This window comes from Trichomycterus rosablanca, chromosome 3 (assembly GCF_030014385.1).
Source record: "Trichomycterus rosablanca isolate fTriRos1 chromosome 3, fTriRos1.hap1, whole genome shotgun sequence".
Classification (NCBI taxonomy): Eukaryota; Metazoa; Chordata; class Actinopteri; order Siluriformes; family Trichomycteridae; genus Trichomycterus; species Trichomycterus rosablanca.
The window spans coordinates 33561198-33583393 of record NC_085990.1 but is presented as its reverse complement, the minus strand read 5'-3'; the positions used below and the strand labels follow the sequence as shown (position 1 = coordinate 33583393).

The following is a 22196-nucleotide window of genomic DNA, read 5'->3' as shown; positions in this document are numbered from 1 at the left end:
TTATTTTCGCCCTCATGTTGCCTAGCAACACTGTTAATCGAACTATTTTGCGTCGCGGAAGAATGCTTTATTGTAAGTTTATACACAATAAATAAATTTATGAATTAAACATTGTTGTATTTATTATATTTTATGTTGACCGCCGTTTTATAAAAGCAATAAGACACTCGAGACCGTGCATTACTGTTATGATTTTAGCACGGGGAAAGAAGTTTTCACAATCACAGTAATGCACGGCCTCTCGTGGCTTATTGCTTTAAAAAACAGCTGATTCGGTTTATTTCAGGGAACCTCCTAATGCCTAGGCTGTTTTGGCAAGTAAGCACATTTGTAAAATAATTAACCATGTCAGGTCCAAATGGTCAGACTTCCTTGAATCTTACACTTTCCATTAAAGCCAGTGCTTAAATGACTTTTGAGCAGATGAATTTGATCTACTCATCAGAAACTTGTTTAACTCATTACATTTACAGGCATCACCTAGTGATATGATTTCTAATAAAGAACATTGTTTTAAATTTGAGAAAAATGCAAAATAGAAGCATTTTCAAGAATAGTCAGATTGTTGGCCCTGTACATGTCATGTTATCTTTTACATTTAAAAGGGCTGGATAGAGTCAAATTAAAAAGTCCACACTGTTACAATGCCAGGTTTTTGTAATGAAAAAAAATTGACCTTGATTAACCATTTCAGAACTTTTTCCACCTTTAAAAGTCAAAGCGTACAAACATGTGGTTGCATAAATATACACAACATTAAACTAATCCGTTGTTGAAGCACCTTTGATTTTATGACACCGTTTATCATTCAGTCTTTTTCATTTTGACCTGGCAATCTTTGCCCACTGTACCTTGCAAAACGTCTCTAAATTAGTGGTGGTAAATTCGGTTCATTTTATGGACTCGGGTTAATCTGAGTCACTCAATAATGTGATCCGGTTCACTTGAGTCAAGGCCATCTAGCAGGCGTGCAATTACTTTGGCATTTTAAGTCCTCTGATTGGATGGTTAAAGAACATAAAGTGTCAGATTTAACAAACTTTATCTGTAGTGACTTGCACACGCGAAAATATATTTTTCTTCATTTAAGCTGTTTTATCAACCCACAATGGCTGAAGGGGGAGAAGAAATTGATTTGGTCGCAGATTTACTTACAAACCCATTTTCAAGACGGACTTTTCAAGAAAAGCTGGACATCGTTAAGAAAGGACGGGCAACCCCGAAGTTATCATGCCTGTCACAACAGGGAAAAGGATTCGTTCGCCACTTTCAATTGAGTAATTACGAGCGATAATTGTCATTTTATTATGTTATTATTGATGCGTTTTGATGTGTGTCGCAGCTGTGGCTGCAGTGGAAGGACACTTGTTGAATTGTGCTACGTGGGTTTGTTGCTTTAGTAATGGCATTATTCTGGCTACTTGAGTTATCTGTGAGGCAACGGAGTATGCAACCTGGACTTAACTGAAATATATGTGAAATACATGTCAGAAACTGCTTTTAAAATTTTCTTTTTAAAATTTTCTTTTCTTTCTTTTATTTATTTATTTATTTATTTTATGCATTTTCTCCCCATTTTCCTCCCGATTTAGCACACTCAATTTTGTCTTCCGCTGCTGAGAGATGCCAGATTGCATCCGAGGAGAGCACGTCGCTGTACACGCCTCTTTCGACACGTGCACAGCCCTCCTCTTCTCACCCATGCATTATGCACAGGCGTCTCTTCCACCAATCAGGGTCCTTACACAGCGTATAAAGACCCACTCACCCACACATAGTCCGGCTCCCACCCTGCAGATACGGTGGGCAATTAGTATCTGCTGCAGGCACTGCCAATTATGCCCGCTAGATGGCGCCCAGCCGACCGGTGGCAACACCGAGTTTCGAACCGGGGAGTTCAGAAACTCGCTGCTGATGTGTAAGCAGAACCGCTGCGCCACCTGGATGCCTTACATTTTATTTTTGTATTTTAACTATTGCCTAATTTGTTTGTTTGTTTGTTTTATTAGGATTTAAACGTCATGTTTTACACACTTTGGTTACATTCATGACAGAAACGGTAGTTAATCATTACACAAGATTAATCAGTTCACAAGGTTACATCGAACATAGTCATGGACAATTTTGTATCTCCATTTCACCTCACTTGCATGTCTTTGGACTGTGGGAGGAAACCGGAGCACCCAGAGGAAACCCACGCAGACATGGTGAGAACATGCAAACTCCACACAGAAAGGACCCGGACTGCCCAGCCTGGGGATCGAACTCAGGACCTTCTTGTGAGGCGACAGTGCCACCCACTTAGACACTGTGCCACCCTTATTGCCTAATTAAAACAAAGTATGAAAAAACAACAATAACAGAAACAATCAGAGGGGGCAATTTCTTTCCTTTTTTGGTAAACAAAAAGTACCATTATCATTAAATAACATTATGTGACTTAACAATTACCTCTTAGACACTTCCAATAAATCTTAGGGTTTGAGTGTTTTTCTTTTTAAGGACGGTTAATATATGTTTTTTTTTCACATTTACTATGACAGCAGGTAATTTAGTGAAATAATGGAGTTTGGCTTGGAGTAATTTACCAATCAATCACAGCCAAAAACATGCAATTATGCCTGTTATAGAATGTGATGTGTGAAATGTCAAACCCCTATATGTCTGTCTGATCATTTATAATTTGGGAAAACACTGTGGACTGAAGGGGCTGTACTACTTATTTACTGGGGAACATTACATACAGGGTGGGGAACCTAAAAAGGGTAACTGTGTATTACAGGGCATCAGTCACTCCCTCACTTGTACATTTACTAACTCACATTTAAAGAAACGTAGAGTAGTCACTTACAGGAACATTTTGGAAAACATAGAGGTACTATAAGAACTGGTAAGCATTAGCCTTAATTAATTATGTGGGTTTTTGCTTAATGGTGCAACACTGTACCCCAGTTCATTGTTGTTGCCATTTTGGTTTACAGATATTTTCTCAAAGGCTTGTACCCTGGCAGAAATCCATGCAGTTAACAGCAAACTCCAAATTGTAGTAAGAATCAAACCCAGGTCCCTGTAGCTACCAACACAACATTAGCAGTAGAATTTAATTTTCATTAAAATACTTTAAAACAATTAGGGATATAATTTAAGCAGCTTATTTAAGGGTCTTACAGTGGCAGTCTGCCAGATCTTTAATCTTCAACCTTGCAATTAAGAGTCCAATGTCTTTATCGCTGAGCGATAACTTCTCTTATACTCTGCCATCTTAAAATATACTCAATGTTTTCCAAATGCATTAAGCTTTTCATAATCATAATGTTACAATGGGTTTGAGATTTATACCATGTAAGCACCGTATATAGTTAAAAAAAAAAAGTCAACCACATACAGCACATCTTAGGAAAACATTTATTGAATCTGAATCTTTGGAATGTTGGCTGATCTAAGCTGATCAGAAACAGTAGACGTTAGTGGTTTTATTTCCATGATGAAGATGCTGAAATACAAAACACTGATTGACAATTTTAAGGCCTTGCTGTTTTATTCTGTTTTTTTTCTTCCTAGAACAGCAATTACAGAATCAGTATTGAAAATAAAAGTTCTTCGTCCCTCTACATCTAGTAAAAAAAATCGTCACAAATTTGAACTACGGTAAAAAACAAAACAAACAAAAAACTGGTAATTAGATAAATGGGAACTTTACTATAGGAAATTTAAATACCTTTTAATTATGAACATGTTTATAACCATATATTTCAGAATCTTTTAACATTTCCCTAACCATAAAAATGAACACTGTCTTGTTTCTTAAAAAAAAAAAAAAAAACTAAAAGCGGATTTTTTAATTTTTATTTTTTTTAAACAAATGAACGCTATAAACACATAAACCTCTTTAAATATATCTATCAGTGCAACATTGTTTCTTTTTTTCTTGATGCTACAGTATGCTTTCTTCATGAAACCTAAATAAAGCTGGTCCGGTTTTAGCTTCAGCTAACAAACATGTAGCATTGTAATCTGATTGATGAAAATGAGGTGAGCGATAATTTGAGAATGTGATTGCCACAGAACACATCACAGCACAGCACGAAACATACCAAGAAACTTTTAAAACATGAGTTTGGGAGTGTAAATGTATATTTGTGTGAATATTAGTGTGTATTAGTACAACTGTGTGTATGTAAGTGTGTGTGTGTGTGATGTGAAGCCCTGTTTAATATGTATTACATGTGATATAAAGCTCTAGTGTTTAAGGTCCTTGCTGAGCTTTAATTTCTCTTGATGACCCAACATGGGGGTGTTGTCTGTTTTTGTGTCAGCAGTCAGATCTTCATAATCTGTTCACTTCTTAAAGTCAATTGCTATATAGTTTTTTGTTTGTTTTGTTTTATTTATTAGGATTTTAACATCATGTTTAATGCTTTGGTTACATTCATAACAGGACAGGTAGGTAGTTACAAATATCCAATTCACTTAACCTGCATGTCTTTGGACTGTGGTTGGAAACTGGAGCTCCCACACAGACACTTGGAGAACATGCAAACTCCACAGAGAAAGGACCCGGACTGCTCCACCTGGGAATCGAACCCAGGACCTTCTTACTGTGAGGCGACAACACTACCCACTGCACCACTGCTTTATAAAGATATATAAAGATAATGAGTGTGTTAAAATGCAGAGCTGATTCAGTTTCATGGTACGTTGTTTGTATGGTGACAGTGTGAATTACAGGCCCCCTCGGTGTGGGACAGCAGTCCTGTGGTATAGTGATAATTCTGATAATTTGGCCATTTGTAGCATCTGAGTGATGTATGTAAATGAGTGCAGTTTAATGGGAATGGGAGATGTGCTACAATGTTTCACCAAATGTAAAGTATATAGCACCATTCTGTAAGCACCTCCCATTCAAGACCAATGGCAACAAAGTGCATTAAGATGAGAGAACAGTGTAAGATGAATGAGTATCAGTTTATTTCTCTTTTTCTTATTTTTTATTTATTTAATGTGATGTGCAGACATCCCTGCAATAAACCAGTGCCCTGTCCAAGGTGTAACCCTGTATCCATGTGTCCAGTACTCCTCAGATACTCCCTGGACCCACTTTGACCCTGACCATCATAATGCAAATACAAAGATGAATGAACCAATAAATGAAATGCAGACATCCAACCAAATAGATGTGACCTGCTAAATAGAGATAAAAAAAGAAAGACCAAGCCTTTCTGAGCTCAAGAGCTCTCACCTTCTTAACAAACTGTTCATGACCAGCAGCTAGAGGGGCTAGAGGGGAAGAAGAGCACTCCTGTCTTCCCTATAAATCATGTGAAGCCGGACAATCTGGAGGCACTCTTCTCCAAGCAATTGATCTACCTATTGATGTTGCAAGCTGCAGCTTGTAAAGATGCTATTAATCAGAGTGACATTAATCAATCGTGCGAGCGCCTATGTATACAGAGGGCAGTTAGCACCCACCTTCATTTGGAGTAAATTCTGGGTGAATAGGGTGGCATTTTTGCACTATCCAAACCGGGCATGTGTGAGCTCATGTTTATACATGGGACAGTTACAACCTGCATAAGTCACAGTTTGAACAGATACAGTGGCTGATTTTACATGTCTCAGAGGAAGCACATGCTAGCCGTCACGCTCCCATGTTTGTACAGATCATACAGTGTGCTAGACTTCGCTGGTAGTTAAAATGGGCAATGACTATACTGGGAGAAAAGTAGACAACAAAAGTTTTTAAAGTGTGTATGGAGTGTGTGTTATTTGGACATGTTCTGTATATGTCTGATTGTATGTTCACTGGATTAATAAACTGCTGGCTTTAAAGATAAGCTGCATCAACTAATGATGAATGAACTAATCAAACAAGACGGAATTAGCACAGGTTTTCACTTCCACAAAACAGTCAGACGATTGTATTTACAGCACACAATCAAAGGAAAAAGGGATACTGCAGCTTCTTTTTTTGTCCTTTACTAGTTTTGTTTAAAAAAGGGCAATAAAATATATTAAAACTTATGTACAATATGTGGGCTCTCAACATTAAAGCGCAATGAATAAACCAGATCATGTTTTGCAGATATGATCAATCCTTTTTTTCTTAACTTTGTTTGTCTGATTTGTTCCTGAACTAAAAAAAACTCCAAAATCAACAAATGCTGCTAAAAAAGATGTACCAAAGGCACTGGCTGAACCGTAGCTGAAATGCAACAGAGTTGGATCAGTTCCATACCCTCAGATACTCGCCCAAACATGGGTGAAATACCAGTGCTCCTATCAGACCTGGTTCATTTTGGATTCTTTATACACATATCTCTTTTAAACAAAATAACTTCAACACATGATTTTTCCTCCCAGACAAAGAAAAATGATAAATAAGCATAACATTTTCATATATTGGTCTCAACACCAGCATCCGATTGTAGAAATGAGAAACGTAAAAAATAATACAAAACAATAAAATTAAAAAATTAAAATAATCTGAATCATCTGTACATTTTCTTTTGTTTCTCATTTTCTTCTGCCTCGTGTTCAGTATTTGTACACAGTGTCCGCCTACTGGTAGGTTCTTTTCACTGCAGCTCCTGAGAAAAGCATGGTTCAGTCCCAAGTCTTCTCCCGCTGGTTCACAGAACCTTAGAGCCTTGTCCTCCTCCAGTGGGAGTGCGCTGGCAGTCCCTTTTAGCCCGCCTCCCTGAGAAAGAGGTGTCCTGTCATTGGTTGGCACCTCACGCCTCTGAGTAAGAGTTCTGTGAGTTGAGCTTGTCTTTCTTTAATTTGACGCCATCCACCAGCTCAAAGTTATAGTTCTCCAGGGCAGATAAGTTCCTTTCTGCCATAGAGCCATGCGAACAGGCACAGTAGAGCACCACGCCGCAGATGGCCCCAAGGAAGACGCCCAGGGCGCTCATGGCGATGATGGTGATCAGGATGGGATCCAGAGTCTTCAGCATGTTCCCTGTTCCTGTGATCTCATTGTTCTCAACAATATCTGGGTAGTTAGTGATGTCTACAACTAAAGGGGGAGAAAAATGTAGAAGATTAGTTGTAGAGAACAAGACTGCCTGGGTTATATTACAATAAGAGATGGCAGAGATATTAGATATTAGACCTGGACTACTCTCTCCTTTCTGATGCAAGTTTTTCTTTCACTAAGACCTGATTTGAATTGTACATACTATAGACCCCCAGAACAAATCTGTAAGCAATACTTTTGGAAAGAAATTCTAGAAAACAGTGTTTAGATATTAAACAGAAAATCTGAGGGAACTTCAAAAAATTTCCGCACTTTTATATTTTTGTTGGAAATGGTGAGGACGGGAGTAGTAGTTATTGGTCGTGTCTGAGAGACTGAGAGAGAGCTTATAGTCTGGATTTAACACCATCTGATTTCCACCTTTTTGGACCGCTCAAAGAAGCTTTAAGAGGAAGAAGATTTTCATGTGATGATGATGATGTGAAAGCAGTGGTGCATCAGTGGCTACACGCTCAACCAAAAACATTGCTGATGGCATTAAAAAGTTGGGATGACACTAGGGGAAAATGCATTGGAAGATGACAATGTAGAAAGGTGATGTCATTTGTTTTTGATCCAAAGCGACTTACCGTACGGTGACAGTATACAGTCTAAGCAATTGATGGTTAAGGGCCTTGCTCAAGGGCCCAACAGTTGCAACCTGGCAGAGGTGGGGCTTGAACCGGCAACCTTCTGATTACTAGTCCAGTACCTTAACCATTAGGCTACAGCTGCCCCTTTAATGTATTTAATGTAAAGACGCTATGAAGCACTGTTTATATGTTATGTATAGCTTCTACATCCTGGTGTATTTAAAAGTATATGTGAGATGACTGATTTTTAAAGTGATAAATAATTTATGTCAATGCAAGCATTTGGGGGTTAAAGGCCTTGCTCAGGAACCCTGCAATGGAAACTTGGCAGCAGTCTTTCCATCAAATTTCCAGTATCTTAACCGCTGAGCTAACACTGCCCTGTACTGCCCTATGTTAATTATTTTATGTTCTCAGTAGTTCACATTACATTACATTCTGGAACATTAAAAATGGGAACATCTGAATAACTTTTATAATAATATTTGATTTGCTTCTGCTTGGCAGGTAATTACTTTTATAGAATAGAATAGAATAGAATGCTTTTATTTGTCATATATACATATACAGTTGTACAGTACAACAAAATTCTTTCTTCGCTTGAAAGCTGGGGTCAGAGCGCAGGGTCAGCAATTGTACAGCGCTCCTGGAGCAAAGAGGGTTAAGAGCCTTGCTCAAGGGTCTAACAGTGGCAGCATGGCAGAGCCGCGATTTGAACTCTCAACCTTTTGACTGATAGCCCAAAACTCTACTCACAAGGCTAACTGTCCTGTTTTTGGTAGGGTCTAATTATATTTTCAATTTGTTATCCTCCCAAGCTGTAACATTATAATACTAAACTACATGTAAACAATGTGTGTTTGTATATAACTACTTTAAATTTAAATACTTTATTGTAAATGCAGATTTTGGATTTAACCAAGCATGGTCTCATGGTAACCTTGCTACAAATTTACTGTAGATGTTGATGTGTTTCTGTCAAAGAAATTCCTGTACCTGGAACCAAACCGTAAAATCATAATGCTATATTGCATTGTGTCTTTGGGCAGAGATTAGAGAGGATGTCAATGGTCTAAAGGCCTGATTTTGTTTTGTTTTTGGTTAAATCTAGCATAGCACAGTCTAGCAAAGTTATTTTCAATGTTAATAGATGGAACACATCTTTTTCAATATTACTACTAGGCCAACAAGTGGTGTCGATTTAACCAGGATACTTACTGAGTTCATTTATGTTATCTTCAGGGAGCATGGGTTCTGTAGGAACATCTGGGTCTACACATAAATAGAATGTGACAGAATAAGTTGGATTCATTTTTATGCTGGAAACAGACAATGCTAAACTAAACGAGTTTAACAGCTATAACAGTAGCTGCAGATTTACGTACTGTATATGATCAATAAATATTTTAATTTGTATTACAAATGATTACTAGAACTTTCTAGGCAAGTTTACTCACCTTTGCAGTCGACCATGTTAAGATTTTCGAGGATTTTAACGTCATCCACTGCAATGTCTCCCCAGCTTTTCCTCTCCACCACACCCTCAATTACCACCTAACAAACACAGAAAATCTTAGGTTTGCCAGTTCTGAGGAAACATATCCATTTCTGTATGCTAATTAGGGCAACACGACATAGGCTGACAATATTTAAGGGCCATATTGGAGAAAATAAACTTTAAAAATGAATAAATGCATCACAATAACTAATAACTGACATCATCAGAAATCTCAGATAATTTAGGGATGGCTGGTTATTAAGAGCAACCGTGCTGTTGGTTTGATTATAGAGATTTCATCACTACTTGATGGTCAAAGCTTTAATTACTTGGTAGTAATGCTAGCATCCATGCAAGAAAACACACATGCCCTAGTTATTTATCCAAGCAATAGAACATCTATAGAAATTAAACTACATGTGAAAGCATTCTTTTAAGTGACACACATACCTCGTAAGGTTTGCTTGAATGTGGGAGGAACACTCGGGCCTCCCTCCAGCGGTTACCCTGATGACCACTGACGGTCCAGAGCAGCACATCGGCTGTTTCCCGGCCGCTCTCATGTCTCTGCTTGATGTGCAATGTGCCGATGTGCGAGCCGAACATGTGGTACCAGAAGGAGAGACACAGATCTGAGTTCTGACTCGTAACTGCCGGACTCACAAGCCGTGCTACTTCTGTCTCCTGAGCTCCAGTCGCCAGAGTGTAGATGAAGTTCCCAGAACCACCTGCAAAGAAACAGTACCAGGTTTATAAGGGCTGTGAACATATTTAATTAGACATATTCATACAGCATATCTACACATATGCTGATATTTCAAGAGCATTATTTACACTACGAAACCACTACAATTTAAAGATGAAATACAGTAGAATATAGTCTGCTCTGTGTGTGGGGGATGGGTGGCATTAATGTCTTGACTATTGATCAATCTTGGGCTTCTGTTATCTCATGTGTTCAGAAGGGGAATGTTAATTTTCTCCTGCAGGTGTGTTGATCTGAATAATGGTTCATGGCCTTAAAGTCATTAGAGATATGTGGCTAGAGTCCTCTGTTTGAAGTGCTAAATGTAGCAGACACACACACCCTCCCAGTTTGTTAGCTTAGTCTTTTGAAATACTCTGGTTTGTACTAAGGACTAATTTAAGCCTTGCAGAAGTTAGAACGTAAACCTCTTTTAAATTACGATTGTTAATTTATTCAACAACTTTACTTTTTACTTATGGATTCTTCACTTTGCATGCTATTCATGTGTACCAATGAACCAATGTGTAAAGTCCTTCAGTTAAGGCAGAACAATTTTACCCCAAAATAGTTACTAAATAACTTACGGTTAATTTTGGTCATTCTGTCCTATCAAGCACTGCAATATATGGTATATACAGTCTCTAAGATCTGATCTTACCATCTTATTCCTCACCGGTATGAAAGTATAAACAACATTGCGCCATTTTTGACCAGTCATGTTACTCTATTCCTGGCCTTACAGGTGGATCACATTCACACAGCGCATTCTACACACAGTTTTCCAGTTGCCCAAATATCAGTACCTGGTACTGTATCCAAGCTCAAAAATTGCTTTTAAACAGGCATAAATATACCAGATTTAGGGTTTAAACAGTCTCTAGTTTGAATAGTATCTTGTCTGTGGTTGTTCAGTGAATAAGGTCCTGGATTAGTAATCATAAAGTCACTAGTTAAAGCCCCACCACTAATGCCAAGTTCACACTACACGACTTTCCCAGTCGTCAGGTCGCTGTACAGTTCACACTACACAACTGAATCTCTTGCACTCGGGAGTCTTTCAGTCAGTGTATATTTCACACTACACGACTGATCGGCGATCGGGGGTTTCACACTACACGATCCATCACCAACTGGAATCGCAGGTGAGCTTCTCTACGTTTAGTCACGAGAACAAACACGAGAAGTGACCAATGGTTTAATGATACCACGTCCAAAAATGCACGTCAACAAGTAGCGAGTGATCAAAGTTTGTGAGCTGATGTGCAGCGTAAAATCAAAGAGGAAAATAAATGAATCTGAGTGGATTTGGCAACACAAACAGTATAGATGGTTCTGTAGTAAGTTGGAGGTTAATTAATAATTTTGTAATGCAGCGTGGGTGTTATGTTTTGTAGAGGACCAAATCAGAAATACTGTAAAACGTGTGTGTGCCGGTGTATCCTGATATAAACTATATCCTCTCCTGCGTTTCCCCTCACGCTGTATCCTGCGTTCTCATTGGCTGTTCGACATGTCACTCATTTCCAGTCGTACATCTGAGATCAGATATCTGGCTTGCTAGAAAACTTGATCCAGTCGCCGAGCGGTCGGCGAGCCGGTCGGGTCGAGTTGTTGGATAGTTCACACTTAGCGACTGAGAGCCGAGTTTTGATCGCCGAGCGAACGCTGAGTTGCTCCCGACCCGGAAAATCAATCGCCGACCAGTCGCCGAGCGAAATCTGGCCAAAAATCGTGTAGTGTGAACTAGGCATTAGGGGTTGCCACTGTTGCTTGGCTTGTATTCAGTCACAGGGTGCATTGGATAAAAGCGTCTGTCAAATACCAAAAAATTTAAGCTACCATGCAACTAGTATGAAGACACATTTACATTACATTTACGGCATTTAGCAGATGCTTTTATCCAAAGCAACTTACATTAATTACAGTCTGAGCAATTGAGGGTTGCTCAAGGTCCCAACAGCAGAAACCTTTCAGTTGTGAGGCTTGAACCAGCGACCTTCTGATTACTAGTCCAGTACCTTAACCATTAGGCTACAGCTTGCCTATAATGAAATATCATAGAAACCTTAACATCAAGGCTCCAAACGTCTCCTGCACCTTTGGACTTCACTTACGAAAGTCATGCGCACACAAAATCCAGCGCCACCCAGCTCACCCCTGACACATAATAACTTGGATAAATGTTAATTGTTATGAGGGGCTAAAGCATTACATATTTGGTATCCAGTGTGCCAAATCAGTGTCATTGTAAATACACATACTGACATTTCTATATGTGTGTGTTTATTACCTGTATGGTCCATGTTGGGACCGGTGTTAAGTGTGGGAGTGCCACTAGACTGAATCTGCCACCTGTAACCAGTCTCCTCAGACATCCAGCCACAAAACGAGGGGTCATTTGCCCAGCCAAAGTCACACGCAAACCAAAGAAACGCTACAAAACACACAAACATGGATGCTCAGCATTACTCAGATTTACTATCCCATAAAGTACTATAACTACTTATTGTGTAATTCTATCACACAACAGGTTGGCACTAGAGGGCAGTAGAGGAACATGCCACAAATTAGACAAACCATGAAAATAAGCGGTTCCTTATAAAATGGTACAAATTGCAAAAAGCTGACAGAGAATCTTGGGAGTGATATTCATACAGAGAATGTGCATAATATTAAAGAAACAGGCAATAGGTTTGAAATTGGGGCTGTTTAATACAGAGCACAGTTTCCTTTGTGTCGAAAAGCAAGACAGTAAAAATGAGAGAACCAGAGAATGAGAGTGTAAAATAAAGACAAGGAGAAAAAAAAAACACATAAAAGGCAAACAGTATCATCGCCACTCTCCAGACAGTATGAAATGCAATAACGTGAGGATTCGAAGTGGCTTCTGCAGAGTATTTGCCCAGTGAAGAGGAAAGAATTTCCCATTAAAAACCACAGCTAAGGCTCCCTGCCACAGTTCCTCAAAAATACCACCATCCAATTAAAAAACGTATTTCTTTTTTTCCATCTCAAGGGGATTTGGACTGAAGCAGCGGAACACACTGGGCATGAAGGAGTTTTACCACGAGGCCAAAACATTTCGACTGGTTCACACAGCCAGTCAGCCTCAGACGGGATGGAACACAGATCTTTTCTTCATTAACATGCAGGCCACACACATATGTTTATTTTTTCCAAAGATGAACACAACCGAATACACTAACCTAACCTAATTAGATCTGGCTTTGCTGTGCTAGTCAGGTTTTATCTATTTGCATGCAGTTTATTTTCTGGCAATTTGGAGTAATGCTGAATGAGCAACATTCTAATTACACTTATTAACATCAAGACAGTACATAAGGATAATACTATTACACAAATTATATTTAAAACTACAAAGCTTGGTCCTTTTCTAGGTAATGTTGGATACAGAAAATAGGACCAAAATATGACAGTAGGGCAAAAGAATGAGGAATAGTGGTACACAGCAGCAATACAAATAGTCTTTCTCACCTGGTACTGTGCCCATTTGTGTAGTGGTCTCAGGAATGGTTGTTCCTCCTGTGCACAGGACAAAGTGAAATCATATACAGTGCAGGAAATAAATGGAGATCCCTACCAACACATACATCTCGAGAATAGCTCACAATTTAAAATTGCATTTCAAAAATCACTAAATCACTTTGCACTGGTGGTTAGCAGTGTGCTGTGAGCAAAGGCACATAAGCATCTGTTCATGGGATTAAAAAAAAACATGCATTGCGCTATAAGCTTAGCAAGACTAAGCAATGTATAGAGGATGTATTCCAGCTAACTCACATTGCATTATAGACAAGGTTTGAATGGTTAGTAAAAGCATAGCAGTTGTGTAATGTGCAAGGTGAAGTATGGAAAGGCGCAGGCTCTGCAGTTAGCACCTGGCTGTTCGTAGTCATCACCTGTTCCACTGTGACAGTTAGCCTGCTCGTCATCACACTCGTCAGATGGCGTAGTGGGAGGAGCGGGCAGGGTCGGTGACACAGTGGGTGCTAGGGAGAAATATAAAGACAGGGTACAGTGCATTAGTACATTAATTAAAAAATACTAAGTAGCACACTTAAATTACAACTACTACTGATCAAAAGCTAATACCACTACAGGTTTGTAATGTGCTCTGCTCAGTTCAGTTTGTCGTATGGGCTGTTGCATGCGTGTTTAGGTCCCGAGGTTTGGCCTGGTTCCTGAAGGCCCTGCCAGCCTGGGCAACTCCACCCAGAGCTTGGTCTTTGAGTTAGTCTAAGGCAGAGTCGGGCCTCTCATTAGCTATATGTGAGTTCTGCTGTCTGTGGGCTCTGACTGCCGAGGCTCACACACGGATCCCCTCTGTCGACTCACAACTTGTAATGAGCAGATATAAGCCTTCCAGAGTTTTACCAACTTAAAAGGAGGTGGAAAAGAAATCTAGGGATGAAAACATAGCCTTTCCACTGTCACACTGATGGCTCTGGCCCGGCAAAATCAGTTTGGTTCCAACATTAAAATGCAGCTGGTGTAGAACCAAGAACATGGTGATGGATTTATAGGGGCATCATTTTATTATTAGGATATAAACTCAAATTTTAACAGCTATTAAAACATGACATGAAGAGTGCAAAACAAAATTAAATATTGCAACCGTAAATAAATAAATAAATAAACTGGTGGAAAACATTACCATTTTACTGGAAATTGCATCAAACCTAATGCAACCCACATGCTAATCATACATCTGTTGAGCAACTAAATACGTACAGATTACAGGAAAACTTAAGGGGGATTTAAGGATTAGTGTTAAAAAACCTAAATGTCCTGAAGGCACTGGAAATAACTACATGTGAGCTACTTTTTAAGCTCCTTTTTGGTCTTGGCAAATCAAATGTATTTTAATTTCAGAAGAGAAAGAAAGCTTTATGTAATTTTACACATATTTTATTTTACATATATGATTTACTTTCTTTCTTTTGGCTTCTTTCATATTTAGGGGTCGCCACAGTGGATCTGGTCTGACTTGGCACAGTTTTAAGCCGGATGCCCTTTCTGATGCAACCCGTTTTTTATCTGGGCTTTGGACCGGCACAGGGCCCACTTTTTCCAAGGAGGAGGAATTTGAATAAATCAAACAGCAGCTAGCTCTTACAATGCCTTTTTATTGGGTATAAGTTCAGGTATATGTTGGTATAAGTTAACAGAAAACACTTCACTTAAACATGTTTAATTCAAATTTAAATCAGATTTAAAAGGTAAAAAAAGGTGATAAAGATGAAAACATATTTACATTTGTACAGGAGCAATAAGTTGAAATAAAAATAATTTGAAATTAAAATTGCATTTGTCTTCCAACAGAGAGGTGCTCTATCGTTAGGTTTACACTAAACTCTTAAGTAGCTTCACTACACGCATATTTAGTAGGCTACCTACAGCATCAAAAGCCTCCTAAGCAGTGCACTGGTTTCTGCAACTTTATTAATAACGGTGTCATTGTCTATAGACATGAGAATTTCCTTCTCTGTGTACATTAACATGAAGGCCTCCAAGAGTTCCTGTTTACCTATTTCATTTGGGCTAATTTTAATGCATTTTCAGCATTCTGAATGTCTCGGTATCATTTAGAATCTATCCATCACATCTGTTCATGTGCAACTTGTTACATAAAATAGTTTTCTTAGTTAATTTTTATCCTCTCTACCTGTCTCTGTAGTCCTGGCCTCTCCATGCCTACTCGGTTCACCAGCAGGATCAGACTGGCTTATCTGCTGCTCTGAGGCTAAAAAAAAAAACCCATTTCATTAAGGGTTAGCCTATTTTGCTGAATAACAACATGCTTGAAGTTTTTTTTTTTTTTTTTTTACAATTTAGCCTATATTATGATGGTCTGAAATTGATAGTGATTTAGGCAATTGTTAAAATAAATTAGGCTATCGTGCTGACATCTTTCTGAATGTCTGAACAAGTTAACATATAGCATGTATATTCTCTACATTATATTTTACATTACAAATAACTATCTTAGTTTAAATAACTCTGTTAGACTATCCTCTACCTGTCCCTTCAGTAGCCATGGCCTCCTCGGGATCATCAGTACAGTAGCGTCGGAACAAAAACATTCCATTAATGAGTTAGGCTATTTAATATATTACACTTCAAATTATGTTTATTATTTTCAGCTTGAAACTGGATATTTCTGATTGATGGTGTGTATTGGGTTCTACAAAATAAAACTACACTAAGTTGACGTTGCAAATGTTGCGCAATAGCCTTGCAGTGACAATACAAAATTATTTCCGTATCTCTCTTTACCGGCTGCAACTGGGGCCTGTCCTCTGGAAAACAGGTCTGTTAATTTGGCACATTTGGCAGCATCTTCTTCCAACGCCTTTCTTTTTTTAACCTGGCCTTTTCGGCTCCACCTGGCCTCTTCCTGCCCTCCATCACCACAAACTCAGACTGATGGTTTGCGCTATTCTGTTGCTATATTTACTTTTACCGGCGCTCCAGAAAAGACGCCTCGTGGGCCTAACCAACTTAAACATTTGGGAGGGGAGAATTCCCTCAGATGGTAGAACCCATCTAATCTACAGTACTGCGATGTAGGGGCTGCGCTGTCAGATGAATGAATGCAAGAGGAAGATTAGATAAGTGACAAAATTATTTTTCCCATACAACCGGTCCAAACTCGAGATTGACATGAGCCGGCCCATCGGGAATCCTCCCGAATCTCCCGATTAGCCACACCGGCACAAAGAGAGCATTGACAAGTGCACCTCCCAATTGCTAGGTTTTTTTGGCCATTGCCTCTTGGACATAAGCCAATCATGTCCATGCAGATGCCTGACCGGCTGATAGCACTGCTGAGATTCAAAACCTGGATCCCCTAATATCAGTGGCAATGGGCTTGCACACTTAATGTAGCACTGGTTAAGTTCCCAACCTTTACATATATACATATTTGTTTGTTTGTTTATTAGGATTTTAACGTCATGTTTTACACTTTGGTTACATTCATGACAGGAACGGTAGTTACTCATTACACAAGGTTCATCAGTTCACAAGTTCAATGTCAAACACAGTCATGAACAATTTAGTATCTCCAGTTCACCTCACTTGTATGTCTTTGGACTGTGGGAGGAAACCGGAACTCCCAGAGGAAACCCACGCAGACATGGGGAGAACATGCAAACTCCACACAGAAAGGACCTGGACCGCCCCACCTGGGGATCAAACCCAGGACCTTCTTGCTGTGAGGCGACAGTGCTACCCACTAAGCCACCTTGACGCCCCACATACATATTTAATATTGTTACTAAATACTTTTTACTGTTTATTTAATATTCTTTAACATTGTTAATGCTTGTACATACATACTATCCATACTTTCTTATGCAGCATGAAAATAAATGATCTTTTTTAAAGAGGATTTATCTACTGGAGGCGTTTTCTATCACTGCATGTGGATTAAAAGCCTTCTGCTACAGCATAGCACCCAGCAGTTGTTCTAGCAGATACTTTTAGCACCCAGGGGTGTGCATTTTTGTTTATTTCAACGTACTTTGTATTCAGAAGCTGAGTGGTTACCTGTGGTTTTAGTTCTGTATGTATCTGAGACAGGCAGACATTGACTCTATACATCGTTTTGAATTGTCTGTATGTGTGCTGTGAGTGCATGTACATAGGCTTTGCCAGTGAAAACAAGCTATTATCCAGCTAAGGCCCTCGGTAGGAGCTTACATAAGTCAGCTTCTGCAATTCCAAGAAAGCCAATATGTAAATCCACTTAACGCTCTCTCAACAAAACGTTCTGTTAACAAAGCAAATAAGCTCAAACTGTGAGAGTGGAAGGGAAGAGGGGAGAAAATTGGAATCGAAAAACAAATTAATCGACAGACCTGATGCAATTACCTTGACAAAATAAAAAAAAATAAAAAATTGAAGAACTATTTTCTGGTCATACCAGAAATGTGGGTGTGGTCAGGCTGAGATATTGTCGATTATTTTTATGCTAATAAGCAATTTAGGAAGCATACAAAGCATACAAACCCCATTTTCGGAAGAGTTATTTTGTAAAATAAAATACAATAATGAATAATAAACAAGTAGTGGTAGCACCGTGGATAAGATGTTGGACTAGTCATCAGAAAGTCATTGGTTCAACTTTTGCTGAGCTTGCTGGCATGTGTGCATAAAATTGATGTATGGCTTTCGCTTTGCATAACAAAGCTTTAGGTTGCATTTCTTGATGCAGTGGTAAACTTGGTTAAGTAACAACAGTTTTCCAGTAATTCATAGCCCATGTGGAAAAGATACACACATTCAACAGTGGTTTCCGCACTTCCCCTACACGATACCCTCATCTGTTACCAATTCAACTGCTTATTGTGGAAGGTAACTTTATTATTCTGTAATAAATAGGGTTTGTAAAGAAGCAGAATCTTAGCATGATTTGTGGATGACCCTGAACGAAGTTGCTATATTTTCATGATAATACATTGTAGTCAGATTACATAGTTGTACTGCATACAGCTAGATATTTAGGATCTAACTGTTGCAATGTGAAACACCACCCTGGTAGAGGTTAAATAGCAAAGCTATCAATAACATAAACTTGGCAAACTACAAAGTTAAATTAATTGTTGCCAAATTTGAGCCACAATTTCCGCCCAAGTCTGATGCATGGGTGAATTAATTCCAAACTTAAAAGATGACTTATAATGTTTTAACTTGTAACTTTTGTCATACAATGTCTGTCAACAACTTGATAATTGTTTGAGGCTATTAGCTCTTGAGTTAAACTTAAGAAGCACACTTAAGATGTTAAGTGTACTTTATTAACATTTAGAGAAGGGTACAGAGAGGGGTACAGTGGAATCATGAAAGGCAGATGGGTCTGTAATTTTAAATCACCTCCAGTTTGGAGAGGGCTACTGTGATTTAAGAAGGGTGTAGACTGTTGCTTATTTAGGCAGAAGACCTCCTTTGATGTTGCATCTGTTAGACAACTGTGCTAATCCTGAAGAAATCCGAGCCCTTGGATTTCACTCTCTACCCTCTCAAGTGGATCTGCTCAAGTTCAGCCGATTGACATCTGTATTTATCTCTCTCTATGGAAAGGCTGATAGAACCACACAGTGGGTGTTCCAGCTGTTTTACATTTTTAAATTACATGCCCTTTAATTTGTTGTCGATTCGCTGGCTTGTTTACTTTAGTATCTCTTCACAACATGAACACATGAATGGCAGACCATTATAAAAGAGAAAAACATTGGCATATAAACATTAGAATATATGTGTGTATGTGTTTTAATTTTAGTCCTACCTTTAAGCTCACAGCCCAAAAGCTCCAGTCTCAGGCCCATGCCTAGTGGTGTAGCTCGGTCTGGGTAAACTCGAATAAAACGAGTCAAGATAGGCTCCACTGTCCTCAGTACTGGTGTGTCATAGTTCATATTCCCATCGAAAAGCTGCACCACAAAAAAATTAAAGAGTTTTTAAGATATCGTATTACATTCTACAGTATTAGCAGCTACCTAACTAGTCTGCATTTACAGCATCTAAACACTCTTAAGATTTAAAATTCAGCTGCTTATAATGTAACTTTATTTGGCAATCCCATATTTCTGTTTACTGTACAGTTCCATGTACATTTTCTTGAAACCAAATTGTCACCCAAAGAAATGTTTACATGTTTATTTTAAGTTTATAGCTTTATAGTCCTTGCTTGTAGATAGACACTTAATGCAAAACTCACATGCTGGCTAGTAAGGTAGCTATTTAAGCCAGTTATTCATTAAACATGGGAAGAGATTTTAATACCAGAAGAGTATTTAATACCAAATTAGAAGAATAGAAGAGTATTTAATATCAAAAGAAAGAGTTACCATATATACGAGGGATCTTCAAAAGGTTTCCACACTTTTATATTTTGGTTGGAAACGGTGAGGGTGGGAGGAGTAGTAATTTGTTGTGTCTGAGAGACTGAGAGAGAGCTTAAAGTCTGGATTTAGCTCCAACTGATTTCCACCTTTTTGGACCACTCAAAGAAGCTTTAAGAGGAAGAAGATTTTCATGTGATGATGATGTAAAATCAGTGAGCCATCAGTGGTTACGCACTCAACCAAAAACATTTTTTGCTAAAGGCATTATAGTGTTGGTACGTCGCTGGTAAAAATGCATCGGAAGGTGACTATGTAGAAAAGTAATTTAATTGGTTTTTGCAATTCTTAATAAATAGAGTTAAAAAAAGTGTGGAAACTTTTTGAAGAATCTTCGTACATTCAGAGTTAAGCCAAGATCTTGAAAGTAATCATAAATAAATATACATATGCATCAGGTTAAATGGCATGAAGTAAAAAAAGTGGCACAAATACAGTACAATGGCAGCAAAGGGTTCTTTCTCGTATAAATGCTCCAAATAAGACAGGTAACATTAAGGCAGCTGCACCCAGACTGGTTTAAAAATTTAGTCATGATTTCAACCCAGTCTAAAGTCCCACAATGGCACACAGACCACTTTTATTCCTCCCTTTTAGACCAAAAAAATTATGAGAAAAGAGAAAGCAGTGGGACAGCACTGGGAATAAAACACAATCAAAAGCCTCAGTGACGTCTGAAGTGAGAAACAAGCAAAAGCCTGCTGGCTACCAACCCAGCAGGGCACCTCGTTCAGGGAAATTTCCCATTGCCTTTCACTCCGGCTTTAGCAGACGCCTTATGCAGAATGGAATACCAGGGGAGAATGAAAAAAGATGAAAGAGAGAGAGAGGAGGCTAGACAGTGAAAGACAAAGTGGAGATGCCTGCTCCAGTAATAACAATGATCCAAAACAGTTGAGGTTGAAGCCATAAAAGAGAATTAATGGGCTTCACTGTTCACTGTCTCCCTTACGCTCTGACATAGAGAGAGAAATATTAAAGGAATAAAAAGGAGGTTATCTAGGACCGTGCAATGTGAGCATTCTGTCCCTTGTTAAAGCAGGCACGCTGCCATCTGTGTTTGAGCTAAACTGGTGTATTCTGACAAGGATGAGGTGTTTCTACTCTATCTGAGGGCAAAGGGGCAACGTAACATGTGCAGTGCATACCAATGCAGCATTACCACGTTTGTTAGCTTCGGAAAGTCCTTCTTTCATATCTATTTCCTGAAATACAAGCGGCACAAAAAAAACTTTTTGTTTTCTGTACATTAAAAGGTTTAGAGTATACTGTAAAATGCTTTTAATTTGAGGTGCCTTTTTGGCGATTCTTTTTGGAAACATTACAGTCAACTAACAGACGGTTGCACACCCTGCAGTAAAAAAAATACTAGCAAGTGTGTAGCGAGTGCTATCAGCATCCATTGTGAATGAACACCTATTCACATTTTTTCAAGCTCTGATCGAGCTGCCAGTTGAAATTTTGGAGCCTTTGATATGTAATGCACATCCACCTCATCACCTGCTGGGGCCAGTTCACCCCCACCTTTAACATTTTTGTTGCTGATGCAACCCTCCTATTTATCAGAGTTTTGGACTGATATGTGTCCCTCCACTGGCTTGGCTCAAGTAATACCATGCGATTTTTGTATTTGTGAGTCCAGCCCAGGATTTAGACCCTCTGAACTTAGACACTGCTGATGCCACAGGACTTGTTTCTACACACATTGTCCATTTTAGCGGCTTCACTTACCATATAGAACCACTTTGTAGTTCTACAATTACTGACTGTAGTCCATCTGTTTCTCTGCATGCTTTGTTATCCCCCTTTCATGCTGTTCTTCAATGGTCAGAACCCCCACAGGACCACTACAGAGTAGGTATTATTTGGGTTGTGGGTCATTCTCAGCACTGCAGTGACACTGACATGGTGGAGGTGTGTTAGTGTGTGTTGTGCTGGTATGAGCGGATCAGACACAGCATCGCTGATGGAGTTTTTAAACATCTCACTGTCACTGCTGGACTGAGAATAGTCCACCAACCAAAAATATATCCAGTCAACAGCGCTCCATGGGCTCCAGCGACCTGTGACCACTGATGAAGGTCTAGAAGATGACAAACTCAAACAGCAGCAATAGATGAGCGACCGTCTCTGACTTTACATCTACAAGGTGGACCAACTAGGTAGGAGTGTCTAATAGAGTGGACAGTGAGTGGACACTGTATTTAAAAACTCCAGCAGCGCTGCTGTGTCTGATCCACTCATACCAGCACAACACACACTAACACACCACACCATGTCAGTGTCACTGCAGTGCTTAGAATCATCCACCACCTAATTAATACCTGCTCTGTAGTGGTCCTGGGAGAGTCCTGACCATTGAAGAACAGCATGAAAGGGGGCTAACAAAGCATGCAGAGAAACAGATGAACTA

The 22196-nt window shown here is 39.1% G+C and overlaps 1 protein-coding gene across 2 annotated transcripts in view; it reads right to left on the bottom strand.

Annotated features, from left to right (window-relative positions):
• Positions 1 to 3391: 3391 nt before the first annotated feature.
• The window catches only part of nrp1a (neuropilin 1a), an 89165-nt gene continuing 70360 nt past the window's right edge, over positions 3392 to 22196 (bottom strand). The window contains exons 10-17 of one of the 2 annotated variants that reach the window (XM_062991184.1): positions 19168 to 19312; positions 13757 to 13867; positions 13353 to 13400; positions 12148 to 12291; positions 9560 to 9837; positions 9069 to 9165; positions 8830 to 8883; positions 3392 to 7018 (exon numbers count right to left, since the gene is read on the bottom strand). In XM_062991184.1, coding sequence (XP_062847254.1) covers positions 6732 to 7018; positions 8830 to 8883; positions 9069 to 9165; positions 9560 to 9837; positions 12148 to 12291; positions 13353 to 13400; positions 13757 to 13867; positions 19168 to 19312 — 1164 coding nt within the window. In that variant the 3' untranslated portion in view covers positions 3392 to 6731. The remainder of the gene's footprint in view (positions 7019 to 8829; positions 8884 to 9068; positions 9166 to 9559; positions 9838 to 12147; positions 12292 to 13352; positions 13401 to 13756; positions 13868 to 19167; positions 19313 to 22196) is intronic. The other variant, XM_062991185.1, reaches the window with a different exon arrangement.